This window comes from Sus scrofa, chromosome 13 (genome assembly GCF_000003025.6).
Source record: "Sus scrofa isolate TJ Tabasco breed Duroc chromosome 13, Sscrofa11.1, whole genome shotgun sequence".
NCBI classification, from domain to species: domain Eukaryota; kingdom Metazoa; phylum Chordata; class Mammalia; order Artiodactyla; family Suidae; genus Sus; species Sus scrofa.
This window is the reverse complement of record NC_010455.5, coordinates 106,202,080-106,221,040: the sequence shown is the minus strand read 5'-3', so window position 1 is coordinate 106,221,040 and position 18,961 is coordinate 106,202,080. Positions and strand designations below refer to the sequence as shown.

Here is an 18,961-nt window from a genome sequence, read left to right as displayed (position 1 = left end):
TTTTTATTTTTATTTTTGGATCACTCCTTTTTATTTAAAATTTTTTTAGTGAAGTATAGTTGATTTATAATGTTCCTTCCAGTTTCTGCTATATAGCAAAATGACCCAGTCATACATATATGTACATTCTTTTTTTAAAATACTATCTTCCATCATGTTCTAACCCAAGAGATTGGTAATCTTTTACATTTTGTTTTTCATATTAAATTAGATGATTTACCTTGGTCTGCCTTCAAATTCATTGAACTGTCTTTCATTTCAAAACTGTTGTTAGCATACATAAGTCATGCTCAAGAATTTTCATTTGGGGTTTTTTTTGTGATTTCTATTTTTTAATCTATCCTTATATAGCTCTCACTTTTGGTTTCACCCCAGTAAGTGTTTGTGTGGCCCACTGCTCATCCCAGTTGGGACTAAAACCTCAGGCTGTCAGAGCTATAGCTTTTTCCATTCATTAATGACCAAATTTTCTAGCTCATGCAACTTCAAGATTTTTCTCTCCACTGGAAATCAAGCATACCCCCTGTCCAGCAAGGCCAGTTGCTTTTGTGACAGTAATCCGCAAACTTGGGAAGGGACATTTAAAATAGGAGCAGCCCCACACTAGGAAGCCATACATTCTTGATGTTCTTCACTAATTTCAGCATAGTTCTTGAATAAATGTTTCTTAACTTGTTTGCTTTTGGTTAATTTCCAGAGTTCTGAAATAGTTTTAAACAAATTTATCCAGTTTAACATTTGTTTTATGGGTATAGAATTATTTACTGAACTTTTCATTTCACTGTAGTCAGAAATCTGTTGAAATTGGCAAGACTTCTATTTTCTGGGTATTTAAGCTATTTGTTTTATTTGAAGAGAAATAGTATACTATTGTGATCTATATAAAATGACAACACTCATTTGAATGCTCTGCTTTATGTCGTCAGTCTGCTAGGTGTTTTTCATATGAAATATGTATTCTTCATAACAGCTCTGCATGATAGATATTGTTTTCATTTTACAGGTGCAAACATTTAGGCTAAGAAAGGTAAATGATTTGCCCCTTTGTGCTGTATTTAATAGTACCATTGATTTTTCCTGTGTTGACATTGACTCAGGTAGCCTGGGTATAAGGAACAAATGTTCACATGGAATTTTTAGTCACTTTTATCTCAGTAAGTCAGTTAGATTCAACCAACATTTGTCAAGTACTTATCAACACCAAACAATGTTCTAGTTGCAAAATGTGAAGGACAGGGCTTTAGGGAGGAGAATTGAGAGAGGAATATGTGTGTGTGTGTGTATATATATATGTGTGTGTGTGTGTATACACAGACCCATACACACACACACATATATGGCACACACACATGTAATTGGTATAGAAGACAGAATAGACATGGTCTCCTATCTCAAAGAATCAAGGGATTCATCCTCACAAAGAAGACAGATGTATTCAAACACCTGTAACACAACTGATGAATAAGCATTCTGACAAATGATACTCAAACCTTAATGTACATTCAAATTCCATATCAAACAGCAGATTTTGATTTAGTGAGTTTAAATGGGACCTGAGATTTCATATTCTTAGCAAGTTTTCAGGTGATGACTGATATATGGATCACACATTGAAGAGAAAAGCTCTAGCATAGATGTAAGCTGAGAGTTATAAGAGCACACAGAAGATATGAATTTTTTTTGTTTTGTTTTTGTGTTTTTTTTTTTGGCTGTAGTTAGTTGAGGAAGAAAACTTCATCTCAGAATGATTAATCAATTTCTCTTAGACTAACGTCAGCATCCTGGGAGCATAAGATGTCTCTCTCCTTCAATCAACAGCTAATAAAACATCCATAATTCAAAAAAGCTTCCTCTGCCCAACATATCAGGATGCCAGAAAACTCCACACATCTGAGTGGACTGGAACATAAAGAAGAGGTGAAACTGATGAAACAGCAGAGGTGGTGCTCATGATCCCAGACCCCTGCCCATGGCGGGTAAGCCCACAGCCCTAGAGAACTCAGTAGCAACAGGAGAGATGGAGCATACAACTCCAGGATCTCAACTGCAGTGGTGCCCATGGCTACAGGGAACCAGGCAGAAATGGTGGCAAGGACCTACCACCCTGGTCCCTCCAGTCATGGTGGGTGCCTGTGATTCTGGCATCCCCTTAACCTTTGGTAGTGGTACCCTTGGACCACAGATGCTTCAAGGGTGCTCATTACCTCTGCTCCTCCCCACATCATGGTGGCAGTGCCTGCAATTCAGGTGGCCTTGGATGTGGTGCAGGGGCCTACTATCATGTTGGCAGTGCTGGTGACAGCAGTAACACTGGCAGAAGCAAAGTACCAGCAACCCTGGAAGCATAAGCAGTGACAACTTGGACACCAGTGACAGCTCTGACAAAGGCAGTGGTGGATGGAAAGTCCTCATTCTCAAATATAGGCAGAAGCAACTCAGGTAAGAGAAACCAAAAAGTTGTGCTATAGTGCCACTTACTGAAAAGCAAGAGAAAGTTCTTTAATACCAACTTGTTTAATTGTTAGAATCAAAGTTAAAGAGCTTTTATCTAAATAAGAAAGGTGTTTGCTACTTCAAATGTACTGGCCGAGGAACAACTCATCAAACACTGTGAAAAATCATGATAACATATTATCACAAAAGAAAATGATAATTCTCTAGAAATCAAACCTAAAGTCATAGAATAATGCAGCCTAACTGATAGAGAATTCAAAATAGCTGTCGTAAGGAAACTCAGTGAGCTACAGGAAAACTCAGAAAGGCTGTTCAATAACCTCAGGAATAAAATTAATGAACATAGGGAATGCTTTAGCAAAACTGAAACTAAAAAACAAATTCTAGAGCTCAAGAACTCTACAAATGAGATGAAGACTGCAGTAGAAAACACTGGAAATAGAGACCATAGGGAAGAGAGAATTAGTGAGCTCAAAGATATAAAAATAGAAATGATTCAAGTAGAAGAGGTGAGAGAACTAAGATTTTTTTTTAAATGAAGAAATTCTATGAGAACTATCCAACTCCATTAGGAAAGGTAACATAGAGATAATGGGTATTCCAGAAGGAGGGAAGAGGAGGAAAGGAGCAGAAAGTTTATTTAAAGAAATAATGCTGAGAACTTTCCAAATCTGCAGAAGTTTTGCTCCTCCCCACATTATGATGGCAGTGCCCACAATTCAGGTGACCATGGATGTGGTGGAGATGCCCACTACTCTGGTGGCAATGCTAGCGACAGCATCGATAGCAGTAACAAGTCTGGAGATACAAGTCCATGAAGCTATGAGAACACTTAAATATTTCAGTGCAAAAAGACCTCCAAGACACATTATATTAGAACTGTCAAAAGTTAGTGATAAAGGTAGAATTTTTAAGGCAACCAGAAGAAAAAAAAAATGTAGTAACCGATAAAGTAACTCCATCAGGCTCTCAGCAGATTTCTCAGGAGAGACTCTACAGGTCAGAAGACAGTGGAATAGCATGGAGAAGTAAAGTCTTTCCAAGACAAAAACAGAGGAAGTTTATTACCATTCCCTTCCAAAATGTTGAAAGGGCTCTTCTGTTTGAAATGAGAAAGCAAAAGTACACATGGATTTGAGTAATTTGAGAAATAGAATTAGCAAATTATAACTCTATTTCAGAATATGTTAAAAATTATAGAATAGAGATTAAAGGGGGAAAAGTAGTAAAAATAACTATAAATACTTATTTTAGTTACAAACTCACAATATAAAAATAGATAACTTTTTAGCCAACAAAAGCATAAAGGGAAGAGGAAAAGAATGGAACTAAAATAGGCAAATGAAGATAATATGCTGTCAGTAGAAAAAGGACTATTTATCTACAATACTTTTATATGAACTTCATACTAACCACAAAACATAAATCTAGAGCAGAGACTTAAAATATAAGGCAAGAGGAAATTGAAAAACATCATAGAAAACTGCCAAAGTAAATGGCAATCATAGACATAAGGAAAAAGAAACAATGGAGATATAGAGCAACTAGTAAACAAAGGATAAAACAGCAGTACTAAGTCCTCATCTGTCAATATTCACCCTCAATGTAAATGGATTGAATTCACCAAAAACACGGAGTGGCCAAATGGATTAGAAAACAAGAACCAACTGTATGCTACCTCCTGGATACTCATTTCAGCTCTAAAGTGAAGGATTAGAAGATGATACTGCAAACAAATGGCAGCCAAAAGAAAGTGCTTGCAAACAGATTCTTATCAGAAAAGATAGACTTCAAGCTAAAAAAAAGTAGCAAGAGACCAATATGAACATTATATAATGATAAAGGGGACAATTCATTCAGAAGATATAACATTCATTAATATATATGCACCTAACATAGGAGAACCACAATAGATAAAGTGATTATTAACAGACCTAAAGGGAGAAATTGACAGCAACAGAACAATTGTTAATAGCAAGAAACTTTAACACCCCACTTGTATCAATGGATAGATCATCCAGACAGTTCACAAGGAAACAGCAGCCTTAAATGGAACATTAGACCAGTCAAATTTGACAGATTTGTATAGAACATTTCATCCAAATGCAGCAGAATACACATTCTTTTCAAATGCACATGGAACTTTCTCAAGGATATGTTTGGGAACAAAATAAGTCTTCATAAATTTAAGAAGTTTGATCTCATATAAAGCACCTTTTGTGGTGACAGTGGTATGAAATTAGAAATCAACCACAAGAAGAAAGCTGGAAAAATCACGAATATGTGGAAACTAAACAACTTTCTATTGAACAACTCTTGGTCAATGAAGAAATCAAAAGAAAATTTAAGAAATACCTGACGACCAAGAAAAATGAAAATATGACCTACCAAAATCTTGGGATGTAGCAAGAAGTTTGTAGGATTACAGGCCTATCTCAAAAAACAACAAAAATTCTCAAATAGACTTTGCAGTATCATCTTCTAAACTTACATCTACCGGAACCAGAAAAAGAAGAGTAAATGAAGCTCAAAGTCAGTAGGAGAAAAGAAATAGTAAAAATTAGAGAAGAGATCAATGAAATGTCAAGCTTGTTCTTTGAAAAGATTAAAAAATTGGCCCACTTTTAGCTAGATTCACTAAGAAAAAAGAATACTTAGATAAATAAAATCAGAAACAAAAGATTAGAAATTACTGTGGATGTACAGAAATACAAAGGATTATAAGAGAATACTATGAATAGATACCCAACAACAACAATAGGACAACCTAGAAGAAATGGACAAATTCTTAAAATCAAATGACCTTCCAAAACTGAATCATGAAGAAATAGAAAATCTGAATAGACACCAATCACTAGTAAGGAGATTGAAACAGTAATCAAAAACCTTCCAAAAAAACAAAAGTCCAGGCCTGGATTGCTTGACAAGTGAATTCTTCCAAACATTCAATGAAGATTTAATACTTAGCCTTCTCAGACTCTTTAAAAAAATTGAAGAGGAGGGAGTGGTTATTTTACAAGGCCAGCATCACCTTGACAAAACCAGACAAGGACAACACAAGAAAATACAATTACATGCCAACATCTCTGATGAATGTAGATGCTAAAATTTTCAACAAAATATTAGCAAATCAAATACAACAATACATTAAAAGGGTCATATGTAATGATCAAGTGGGATTTTTTCTAGGGATGCAAAAATGATTCAATATCTATAAATCAATCAACACGACAAACCATATTAACAAAGTGAAAAAAATGATGATTTGGTACCAATTTACAGTAACAACTCTCAATAAAACAGATATACAAGTAATATAATCAGCATGATAAAATCCTTATATGCCAAACCCACAGCTAATATCCTACTCCTGAAAGTTATCCTTCTAAGATCAGGAATAAGACAAGGATGCCCTTTCTTACAGCTCTCATTTAATAGTATTGAAGGTCCTAGCCAGAGCAATTAGATGAAGATAAGAAATAAATAACATCTCAATTGGAAAGAAAGATGTAAAACTGTCATTATTTGTGGATGATATGATTTTACTTATAGAAAACACTGAAGACTTCATTGAAGAACTATGAGAAATAATAAATACTGTAAGTTTACACTAAATTTTCAGTGAATATAAAAAAGGTTGCATTTCTGTAATTTAGCAATGAACTAGAAGAAAAATAAATTAAGGAAACAATTTATTTAAAATCACAGCAAAAAGAATAAAATACCTGGGAATAAATTTGATCAAGAGGGGAAAGAGACTTATACATTGAAAACTGTTAAAATATTGTTGAAACCAATTGAGGAAGACACAAAGAAATGGGAATATATTCCATACTCATTGGAAGAATCAACATTGTTAAAAATAACATGTGTGATATATTTTTTCACATATCTAGGAACTTTTAGGTATCATAGCCTGCTATTGTGAATTTCTAATCTCTATGATTGTTACATTTTATACCTCTTAGTTAAGAGGTAGATGGTTTAGGTTTGCTCTATAATTATCTTCTTATAGGATACTTTTAACTTTGGTGCTCAAAAGTTTTATTTTTTCAAAGTTCAAGTTGCCCTCCAAGTCCCCTCTCCCTTGCTATATGGCAGTGAGATGAAAGCAGAATCTCACCTCCTCCCTTTAATTAATTGCTTGTACCTGGTCAAACATGAAAATAAATAAGAAAATTAATTAAAAATAAAAACTCAACAATCTAATCTCTGCACAAGCAATTACATATATAAATAACACTGTTGTATGTTTTATATGAATATTGTTAGGAGAGGAAATTCTGAGTTCTTATCACATGGAAAAACTTTTTTTTCTCTTTAATTCTGTATTTATTTGAGATGACGGATAATTGCTAAGCTTATTGTGGTAATCATTTCATGATTAATGGAAGAATAATGTTCATATCTATCAGATAAAATGTAATAAATTTTAAGTTTTAGGAATCAAAAGTAAAACATATTTTCTGTGTTTACATAATTCAGTAGAGAAAAGGGATTAAGATGATAAAAAGAAGGTCTTAATTCTAACTCAAGCTCCAACATTTTGTATCCATTTGGCTTTGCTCTAAGCTTTATGAGCTTGGGTTTTCTTATCTAAAAAATGGTGATCCTAATATCTGTTCCCTTTCCCCGCATGCTTATTTTAAGAATGAGAAAAATAAAGTATACATACTTAGTCTGATAACTAAGAAAAGTAATATTTAAAAGTAAATTGTTGCAGGAAAGAAAATTCGTACTTATTGGCATTTCATTTATATTGAATTGAAAGACTTTTCAGACATTTAGATATAGGATTTCAACTTATCAGCTATTCATCAGTTATTTATCAGTTATTCATCTTATTTTCTAGTGGTAAACTTAATTTATGAATAAAGTCATTTTGGGGGACATTCCAGAGTCTCTTAGTATGCTACCAAAATAAAATCATTTTGGGGGACATTCCAGAGTCTCTTAGTATGCTACCTAAAAAAAAAATTATTGAAACATTGATAGCAAGATTCATCTTAGGACAGGAATAATTATTGTTTTTGTTATGTAAATATATATTTGAATAATAATTCTATCTTGATAATTTATATAAAATTAATACTATTGTTTTTTGATATTTTTTAAAATACAAAATGTAAGCTAGAAATTTTAACCACCTTTGAAATCAACAGTCCTTTATTCTAGGGAATTGAAAATAAAGTTTAGATTGAATTACTTGGATTAAGAATATTTGTTCAAATGCAGGTATTTCTGGAAAAATGAAGTATTACCATTGGCTTAATTTCTTTTTTTTTTTTTCTTCCTTTTTTTAGGGCCACACCTGCAGCATATAGAATTTCCTAGGCTAGGGGTTGAATCGGAGCTGCAGTTGCCAGCCTATGCCACAGCCACTGCAACACCAGATCTGAGCTGCATCTGTGACCTATGCTGCAGCTTGTGGCAACATCAGATCCTTCACCTACTGAGCAAGGCCTGGGATCAAACTTGCACCCTCATGGATACTAGTCAGGTTCTTAACCTGCTGAGTCACAACAGGAAACCCTTTTTCTCTATAAATCAATTTCATTCAGGTTTAATTTATGAACAATAAAATGCATCCATTATTTTTGTGTTCACATTATTTAAAAATTGTGGTAAAATACAAATAATGTAAATATTACTGTCTTAATCATTTTTAAGTGTACAGTTCAGCAACATGTTCACGTTGTTATGTAAAATGCACCCCTTTGAAGTGTGCAGTTTGATTAGTTCTGACAATACATTTGTCAGTGCACTTGTGTAACCCACCAGTTACACAGTATTTCTGTCATTCTCAAAATGTTCTTCTGTGCCTCTTTATAATCTCCACTAACCCCAAACTAATTAATATCATCAAGTAGACAGTAAGTGCCAGCAAGGATATGGTGGAAAGGGACCTTTGTACACTGTTGGTGGGAATGTAAATTAGTCCAATTTCTATGAAAAATAATGTGGTATCTCCTCAAAAAATAAGATTCAGCCATTCCACTTCTGGATGTATATCCAAAGGAAATTAAAACAGGATTTTGAAGAGATAGAAGCACTCGTATATTTATTGCAACATCATTCCCAGTATCTAAGATATGGAAACCTATATGTCCATCAGTGGGTGAATGGATAAAAAAGATGTGGTATATCTACACACAATGAAATATTATTCAGACATGAGGAAGGAGGATATCCTTTTGCCATTTGTGACACCATGGATGGACCTTGAACACATTATGCTAAGTGAGATAAGTCAGACAGAGAAAGGCAAATACTGAACAATTACATTTATGTGGAATCCAAAGTCAAACTTGTAAAAAAAGAGAGTAAAATGGTATTTACCAGGGGATGGGTGGTGGGGTGGAGGATAAGATTGAAGTTAGGCAGTAAATAAGCCAGGGAGGTCTAACGCACAGTATAATGAATATAGACAATAATGTCATATTATAAATGTGAATTTCTTTAAAAAAATAAGGACTACTTTGGTCTGTAAAGGTTTTTTAAAGATTCTTGGGAAAATTTTGAGCAGATACCATAGGTTTGTATATGGATAGCAATAATGTGCATAGATCACATTAGACACTTTTCATAGATAAATTTATTAATTCAGTGTGAAATAACGCTAGTTAATTTGATGTTCACTGATTTATTCCAGAATCAGATTGCAGTGAATCTGAACGGATTTATAGAAGGTCATAACTGAAAGTTTCAGGGTAATCTCAGCTATTTAAACAAAGTAGATGAAAATTTAAACATAGGAATATTTACATGGGAGAGTATAAATACTTATTTCTGATCCCTGTTGAAGTTTTCTTCTGTCTTGACATTTGCTAAGGAGTAAGACCTATTTATTTATTTTTATTTATTTATTTTGCTTTTTTAGGGCCGTACCTGCAGCATATGGAGGTTCCCAGGCTGGGGGTCCAATCGGAGCTATAGCTGCCAGCCTTTGTCACAATGTCAGATCTGAGCCATGTCTGCAATATACACCACAGCTCATGGCAACACCAGATCCTTAACCCACTGAGCAAGGACAGGGATCGAACCCACAACCTCATAGTTCCTAGCTGGATTCATTTCCGCTGCACCACGATGGGAACTGCGAGACCTATTTATTCCATTATGTTCATAAAGCCGGGTTTTCAGAGAGGACTCTGAAGGGCCTGCATCTTCCCTCTGGAGTTTGTTTGGTTCAAGCTTAGATGGGATCTGAATCCTGAAGGGTCCTTGGGAAGACCAGGGTTATTGCTGATAGGAGACCCCTTAGTGAACAGGGGTGTCCTGAGATGAACCTGCTCATCTAAAGGCATTTGACAAGGGGTTTTTGTTTGTTTGTTTGTTTGTTTTTTGTCTTTTTAGGGCTGCACCTGTGGCATATGGAGCTTCCCAGGCTAGGGGATGAATCAGAGCTGTAGCTGCCTGCCTGCGTCATAGCCACAGCAATGCAGGATCTAAGCCGTGTCTTCAACCTACACCACAGTGCACGGCAACACTGGATCCTTAACCCACTGCCCACTGAACAAGGCCAGGGATCCAACCTTCAACCTCATAGTTACTAGCTGGATTTGTTAACCACTGAGCCACGACAGGCACTCCTAACAAGAGTTCTTGAATTCTCTTTTTCAATTATTTATTTTAATCCTGAAGTTCTTCCTCTCCTCTCCCCAGCACCTTATTTTGATGTTACTTTGCCATATGCTATTTACTAGGCACTGGGGTAGCCATCCAAGGATTTGAGAGGATGTGATTTTTTTTTTCTTTTGGGAGTTTTTGGTATGATAGAATAGATAGACATCAAAAGATGATTTTACACCAATATTGTGTGGCCTGGCAGAGAACTCCTCGGGTAGGAAGAGGGTAGAGAGAATGGGTAACTTATGCAGCTGGGGGAGGAGGGCAGGGAAAGCTTCCTGGACATGGGGGGTAATTCAGGGTGATTCTAGCATAAGAGTCACAAATCTGCCAGGAAAAGAGGGTAATAAAGGAGGGAGGGCCTTTCTGGTAAGTGAAACTCCTAAGCAAAGGCATGACAAGAGACACAGCTTGGAGTTTGCTAGGGAACCACAGGCAGAGGCACTTTCCAATGTGCACTTTTTGTATAGTTAATACATTCTAAAAATATTTTATCGCCAAGAAAATACTCATTACTGCTTGTTCAGTCTTCCACAAGATGAGCTATATTTAGTTCTTTAGCTGTGATGTGCACAAATTAGCACATTATCTTTTTGGGGTCGACATAGTAGAAAGGCTGTGAGTCATTAGAATTACACACACTTCCTAGCTCTGGTCACTTCCACACTCATCATGTGACCAAGGGCAAGTCATTTAATCCCTCCAAACTTCTTTTTCTTTATCCTGAAAACAGAGGAAAAAGAAAAGTTATATTGTAGTGTTGACTTAAGGATTAAATGATATGTTTTTAAGGTACTTAGCATAGTATGAGCTCAAACTAGCCCTTCAGCAGATGGCAGCTCTCGCTATTATGTGGTTGATATAAATGACAACTTGTACTTTTCAATGATAAATAAAATACATGGAATTTTATTCATCACAGACTAATGAGAACATTATTTAATATAGCTAACTTATTTAGGCTGACATATCAGGCTTTTTATTCATTTTTTTTAATAGGCAAAATCTCAAATATTATCCAATGTGTTGGATGTTGCCCATCGGTTTATAAAAGAAGTTAATCCAGATGAACTCAAAGGGGAGAATCATTCTGCAAAAGAGATGAGTAAAAGTCAGCATACACCCAAATCTCTTCTTCTTCAGGGGAACAGCTCTGAGGTAAGCCGAGAAAAATATAGTAGACATTTTCCATCATACATGATCACAGAGACGGTCATTCATATAGTCAACTAGAGCTATAGAGTTTTGAAGATCGTTTGATCACTTTGTCATTTAATACGAATTTGTTTTTTTATTAATCAAAAACATTTTTATTGGGAAAATCCTTTCAAAGAGATTTGCTTTTGTTTCACTGGCTATTGTTTGTTTGTTTTTAATTGTTATATTCCCAATACGATTTTTTTTCTACTGCACAGCATGGTGACCCAGTTACACATACATGCACAAATTCTTTTTTTTTTTTTTTTTCTTTTCGTCTTTTCTAGGGCTGCATTCATGGTGCATGGAGGTTCCCAGGCTAGGGGTCCAATCAGAGCTGCTGGCCTATGCCAGAGCCACAGCAACACGAGATCCAAGCCGTGTCTGTGACCTGCACCACAGATCAGCGCAATGCCAGATCCTCAACCCACTGAGTGAGGCCAGGGATCAAACCCACAATCCCATGGTTCCTAGTTGGATTTGTTAACCACTGCGCCACAACGGGAACTCCTACACATTCTGTTTTCTCACATTATCATGCTCCATCATAAGTGACTGGACTTAGTTCCCAGTGCTACACAGCAGGATCCCTTTGCTGATCCATTCCAAAGGCAATAGTTTGCATCTATTAACCTAAGCTCCCAATCCACCCCACTCCCTCCCCCTCCCCCTTGGCAACAAGAAGTCTATTTTCTAAGTCCACGGTTTTCTTTACTTTGGAAAGGTTCATTTGTGCTGTATATTAGATTCCAGATATAGATGATATCATATGGTATTTGTCTTTCACTTTCTGACTTACTTCACTCAGTAGGAGAGTCTCTAGTTCCATCCACGTTGCTGCAAATGGCATTATTTTGTTCTTTTTTATGGCTGAGTAGTATCCCATTGTGTATATATACCACATCTTCCTAAACCAACCATCTATTGATGGACATTTGGGTTGTTTCCATGTCTTGGCTATTGTGAATAGTGCTGCAATGGACCTGTGGGTGCATGTGTCTTTATTAAGGAAAGTTTTGTCTGGATATATGCCCAAGAGTGGGATTGTTGGGTCGTATGGTAGTTCTATGTATAGATTTCTAAGGTGCCTTCTTACTGTTCTCCACAGTGGTTGTACCAGCTTACATTCCCACCACCAGTGCAGGAGGGTTCCCTTTTCTCCATATCCTCTCCAGCATTTGTTATTTGTGAACTTATTAATGATGGCCATTCTTACTGGTGTGAGGTGGTATCTCATGGTAGTTTTGATTTGCATTTCTCTAAAAATCAGTGATGTTGAGTATTGTTTCAAGTGCTTGTCGGCCATCTGTATATCCTCCTTGGAGAAATGTCTATTCAGGTCCTTTGCCCATCTTTTAATTGGATTGTTGGCTCTTTTGCTGTTGAGTTGTATAAATTGCTTGTATATTTTAGAGATTAGAAGCCCTTGTCAGTTGCATCATTTGAAACTGTTTTCTCCCATTCTGTAAGCTGTCTTTTTGTTTTCTTTTTGGGTTCCTTTGCTGTGCAAAAGCTTGTCAGTCTGAGTAGGTCCCATTGGTTTATTTTTGCTTTTATTTCTGTTGCCTTAGAAGACTGACCTGAGGAAACATTTGTAAGGTTGACGTCAGAGGATGTTTTGCCTATGTTCTCTCCCAAGAGTTGGATGGTGTCTTGTCTTATGTGTAAGTCTTTAGCCATTTTGAGTTTATTTTTGTGCATGGTGTGAGGGTGTGTTCTAGTTCCATTGATTTGCATGCAGCTGTCCAGGTTCCCCAGCAATACTTGCTGAAAAGACTGTCTTTCTCCCATTTTATGTTCTTGCCTCCTTTGTCAAAGATTAATTGACCGAATGTGTCTGGGTTTATTTCTGGGTTCTCTGTTCTGTTCAATTGGCCTGTATGTCTGCTTTGGTACCAGTACCACACTGTCTTGATGACTGCGGCTTTGTAACATTGCCTGAAGCCTGGGAGAGTTATGCCTCCTGCTTGGTTTTTGTTCCTCAGAATTGCTTTGGCAATTCAGGGTCTTTTGTGGTTTTTTTGATGAATGATCCTTTGACTGTATTGCTTTCTGTGCATTTTCACCCCATCAAGAAATGAATATGTGGGAGAAACACACAAAAAAAATAACACAATGCAATATAGCAATTTTATATTCATCAGGATCTCAGGCTAAAAATATAAAACTATGCCAGTTATTTTAGGTGACAGGCAGTTTCACAGTTATTTAAAATCAGATTTATGCCAGATAACCTTTTATCAGCTCATGTCTATATATTTTAATAATATTGTTATATTGATTCTTTAGCAAGATACAGACTTCCTCAAATGTTGATCCTTGTAATAATCCTCACTTTTTTAAATGCCACATCATTTTTTCATTGTAGTTCAGAAATAGTAACTTGGCCAGAGTTACAGGGCTTGTTACTTTGTGACAGAATGAGATTTGAATTTCAGTCTAAGTTCCAAATCCTTGTTCAGAGAATATAAACCATGCTGTATGTTAGTAAGGCCTCTTTACAGCATAGAAACTGAACTTGAATTGTCCAGGAAGATTAGCATTTTGGCATGAATTTCACTAATAGAACTGCCAAGGGTGTTTGTGAAGAATCGCTGAATGAGTTACAGCCTTATTATGGGAATAACAATGTACTGAGGACTGATAGTGTGTCAGACACCATCCTATATATTTTATGTTTATTATTTCTTTTTATCCTTTTAAAATTATTTCTTTTTTTCAGAGAAAATAGTGGCAAATTGCAGTTTTTTATATTGCCCAAGATATCATTGATAGAGGGAACTTTGATTTGAACCCAGACCTCATGACTCCAAATTACCTACTTTTAACCATTCCCCAGAGGCTGTGGTTTTAAGGATTTCTCCTTTGTGCCTGCCATCTTACCCATTTGTCCCATCAATAAAAATAGTGATGCATCAATAGTTAACATATATTAAACACCTTATGCTAGGCATTGTGCTCAACGCTTTAATTGCTTTCTCTTATCCAATAATCACAATAACCATATAAGTCTTGAATTATAATTACCTCATTTAACAGATGAGAAAGAGAGGGTTTAAGTAATTCACTCTGCTAGAGAACTATAGAGCTTACTCCTTTGCCTGTGCTTTTAATCTCTAAAAGGAATGCTGCTTCTTACCCCCATGGGTAATTGTGTATGCTTATAGACACTCTACCTTAACTTAAAAACCATTAATTCAGTGGTTTCATCCAAGAGTGCACCTTAGAATCAACTGGAGAAATGTTAGAGAAACATGTAACTAAGTTTGGCATCTCTGTGGATGGGTCCAGACCTGTGTGGTTTTAACAATAGCTCAGTCATTCTGGTGGACATCATTGCTCTCAACCCTCAGGTGTTCACCTGTACGTAGTGCACATACTAAAGAAATGCCCTCTCATATGTTCGGTCCTCCTCTGTGCTAGAGAGCAGAGGTTCTCCAACTGCAGTAACCATCAGAAGCACTTGGTAAGTTTGTTTAAAATGTGTATTCCTGGTTTGCTACGCAAATTTTGATGTTTTATGTCTGTTGGGTCCAGGAATCTGATTTTTAATTGGCTTACTAAGCATTTTGAATGCTGAGAAGAGTCAAAATGGTATTAAAGCCTGATATCTGTTTCAGGGCTTTTCTTATGGATTCAAGCCAGTGGATGTCCTTAGAAAGGGGTCCAGTTCATTAAAGAGATTTCCTCTTACAGATGGAAACCTGAATTTGAAATCCTGACTCAGATTTTCCTATAGCTTTGTAACATTGGGCAATTTACTTACCTTTTGATCCCCTGTTTCCTTTTCGGGGGAAAGTGGGGATAGTAAAACATATTTTGCTGGGGTATCATGTAGCCTAGAGAGGTAATGAATGTACAGCAATGGATACCAAGTGCTCCTTCAAATTTCCGAGCCTCCGAGAATTGGGCAGGGTCCTAATGGGCTCTGAGTGGAAGTGACATATGACAGTTTTGGGCTGAAATATTTAAGAGCCAATGTACAATCTTTTGCCTTTTTCCTATCCTGTCACCACACTGTGGAAGCCAGGTATTCCATAGGCATAGCTGTAGAATGTAAATGTCTTTTATCTCTGATTGATTGCTTGGATGGGAGCTGCCCTGGAGAGCTGCTGGAATCACCAGAATACTTAACCCATTTTGTATTAAGCACTGTTTTCAGTGCTTTTTCATTAGTACAGCATTCATATGTATACACACACACACACTCACATATTGTTTACTGAATACCTCCCCATGTACTTCTAAGGCTTAGTATTTCCACACTAAATTCGTTACCTCTTCTCCAAAATCTATAGATGTTTCTATGGGTGGCAGCCTCTCTCCTAGCTTTCTGAGCCAACAAGAACAGTTATTTTCTATAGTCATTTCTCTTCCTCCTTTGCACATCCAACCCATTACCATGTTTCATTTTATTTTTATTTATTTATTTAATTTAATTTTGTCTTTTGCCTTCATTTTACTTTATATTTATTTATTTATTTATTTTTTATTTTTGTCTTTTTGCTTTTTCTAGGACCGCACCTGCAGCACATGGAGGTTCCCAGGCTAGGGGTCTAATCTGAGTTATAGCCACTGGCCTACGCCAAAGCCACAGCAACGAGGGATCCAAGCTGTGTCTGCAACCTACACCACAGCTCACGGCAATGCCGGATCCTTAACCTACTGAGTGAGGCCAGGGATCGAGCCCCCAACCTCATGGTTCCTAGTCGGATTTGTTAATCACTAAGCCATGATGTAAACTCCCACCATGTCTCATTTTAAAACCATCTGAAAACTCTTGAATATTTGGTCACTTCTAGTCTTATTGCTATTCCAAATACTGAAATTAGTTTTTTTTTCTTAAAATGAAAATGGATATTAAAGTGAAAAGTGCATATAATTCTCTCCCCTTATAGCAGTTAATCATAATTCCAATTTGGTATGTATGTATTTCTTAACACAGTTATTTGTTGCATACTGCTCTGCATAGTGCTTTTTATAGTCAGCATAGTTCTGTACTTCATATAGCATACTCCACAGCCTTCTCATTCTATGCAGTGGTTGTAAGATACTATATAGATATTGTAAGATACTTTACTATATATTGGTTATGAAATAACTTTTCTGCTGTTTCAGTCTTATGCTGGTTCAAAGTATAGTATAAAGAGTAGTTTCGATGAGGACACAGAAAGAAGAAAGAAAAAATAATTTTGAAAAATATTGTTTTGCATATGTATATATATGTATATCTATAGATAAAATCCTAAAATTCCTAGGTGAAGAGGGTTATGCACTTGTGACATTGATAGATATTAACAAATGGATGTAAATTTTAATTGGTTTCCTTGTATGTGAACTTATTATTCTCCAGTTTTTTTCTCTCCCACACTGCTGTGTGAGGCTCTTCAGTAGCTTTGCATTTCCAGTATGTTTAAGTGTTAATTTCCTCTGGATGGTAGCAGAATCCTTCACAATCTGACCCTGCTTGTCTTCCCATGCTTTATATTTTCTCATATCCTGTTTGTTTGTTTGTGGGTTTTTTTTTCTTTTTCTTTTTGCTATAGCAGCACAGTTCTCACCACAGGAACTGTATACAGTTCCATACCACTGTGCTCTTTCACTCCATGCCATATGTATATATATATATATATATACACACACCGTTCTTCTGTTCTGGAATACTGCCCCTGCTTCTTTTTGCCCATAGGATTCTTATTTACCTGCTTTTTGCTTCTGTTTCTATTGGGGGCTTATTAACATGGATTTCTGTGTCAATGGCTAGTATAGTGTCTATAGATTCCAGATGCTTTTTGTTTATTCTATACAGGCATATACAGTCTTCTCTTAATTGTTCTCTAATAGTCTGCCTGTTTATTGTGCAATTAAGGGCTGAACATAGAGGATTTACTCTTGTATCTAGAAGATAATGCACTGGAGATTTCACAGTTTGATCAGTGTAGGTAATCCACATTTGATAATTCAGCATCGGTGTGGAATTTCTTTTGCTTTAGTTCCCTAATTAAGCTTTTTTCTCTGATTCACTGGATAACTGTCAAATCCTACCTTTATTTTCTTCTGTGTGTTCACCATGGAACTGCATTTTGTTCTGAATTCATCCTTTCCCCCATCATTATACTGAGAAGCAGGCAGTGTTTCATATTTATTAATTTTTCCATTCATTCAACTAACTTTTAATGAACACCTACTTTGGGTCGGACGCTTACTTACTTACTCTTGGCATTGAGGGAACAGAAGGAATTCCTGATCTCATTACATTCTGTTGGGAGGGACAGATGATAAGTAAGCATGTAAATTCAGGATATGTTATTAGGAGAAAAATACTTTAAAAAAAAAAAACAAATTTTAAGGATAGGAGGTTGGAAAATGGGGTAGAAAGAGGCTGTATTCTTAGGGTCATTGTTATGGTCCTCATGCACTCTCTAAGTACGTGACGTTTGAACTGAGACTGAATGAAAGGAGTTTCTGGCTGTGTGAAGATATAGAGAAGGTTCATTCTCTGAGCTCATGAAAGACCCTCAAGTGGAGTGTACTTGATGGGTTCTCAAAACTGCAAGAGTATAAGTTTGGCTGAAGCAGGGTGAATGAAGAGGGGGAAAATTGAAGAAACTGAAGGAAAAGGCAGGCGAGTACAAAGTTATGTAGGGTCTTGTATGTTCTAGTAGGAATTGAGGGCTTCATGGAGAGTCCATGGAGGGTTTTGGGCAGAGGAGTGATTTACCTGTTAAGAAACTGCTCTTTCTGCTGTAGGGAGGTTACAGGGAGTGGGAGATTGAAGAAGTCAGAAGATTGGATACCAGGCTATCACTGCTCTCTAGGGAAAACACTGGTGAATAACATAATTATAAATCCTTAGTCCTGAAGTCTATATTTTTATTACTTTCTGAAGAGACCATTTATAACTGCTTATAAAGTTTTAAAGTAATCAGTAAAGCATATATATAAGTACAACTTAAAAGCATTTTTACTCAAAGTTAAAAAATAATGTGTGACTCACAATGTTCAAAATTAATGCTACCTGCATTTTAATATACAGAGCACTTAGTAAAACATACTTAAGATACATTGTTATTGGTTTAGGTAGAAGTTTCAACAACAAAAAAAGAAGACTGTGCAAATCCACGAGATAGGCTTTTGTGTGAAGGGCCATTGGATGAAGAAACTTCTGCCCAATCCTTTCATGAAGTTTTAAATCAGTGGAGAACTGGGCATCGTGATGACGAGAAATGGAATGTACATGCAGCAAAACCAGGTACAGCTTTTTTTTTTTTTTAATAAAATGAATGCTTTAAAATAAAACTGAAAGTATTTTCTCTCCATTCTCTGTGAATATAAATGCAGTGTTCAGAAACTATTAATATTGAGATAGCAATTTGATATAACTCTTCAACGAAGTAGTCACTGTATGACCATTGGTTACTGGTTTAATATTTATAGGACCCTGAATTGGGTGTTGGGGATATATTTGCCTTTGTATCCTATGTAAATTCAGGCTGTCAGACGAATAGAGAAATGGCTCTTTCAGCTCCTCTACTCTCAGCAGACAGTTTTTGTTAGAACAACTATTCCTTTATTGAACTGTAATTACAATACATAAAACAGGAGGATGTGTGAGAGAGAGAAGTAAAAAATTTTTTTAATGTGTCTGGAGAAATATATTTCAAGAACTGCTGTGAAGTTC

The 18,961-nt window shown here is 36.0% G+C and overlaps 1 protein-coding gene across 5 annotated transcripts in view; it reads left to right on the top strand.

Annotated features, from left to right (window-relative positions):
• ZBBX (zinc finger B-box domain containing) overlaps positions 1-18,961 on the top strand; it is a 117,704-nt gene that overhangs the window by 46,596 nt on the left and 52,147 nt on the right. For all 5 annotated transcript variants that reach the window (XM_021069757.1, XM_021069754.1, XM_013982177.2 and 2 more), the window contains 2 exons: positions 11,083-11,241; positions 18,361-18,532. In XM_021069757.1, the coding sequence (XP_020925416.1) occupies positions 11,083-11,241; positions 18,361-18,532 (331 nt within the window). The remainder of the gene's footprint in view (positions 1-11,082; positions 11,242-18,360; positions 18,533-18,961) is intronic.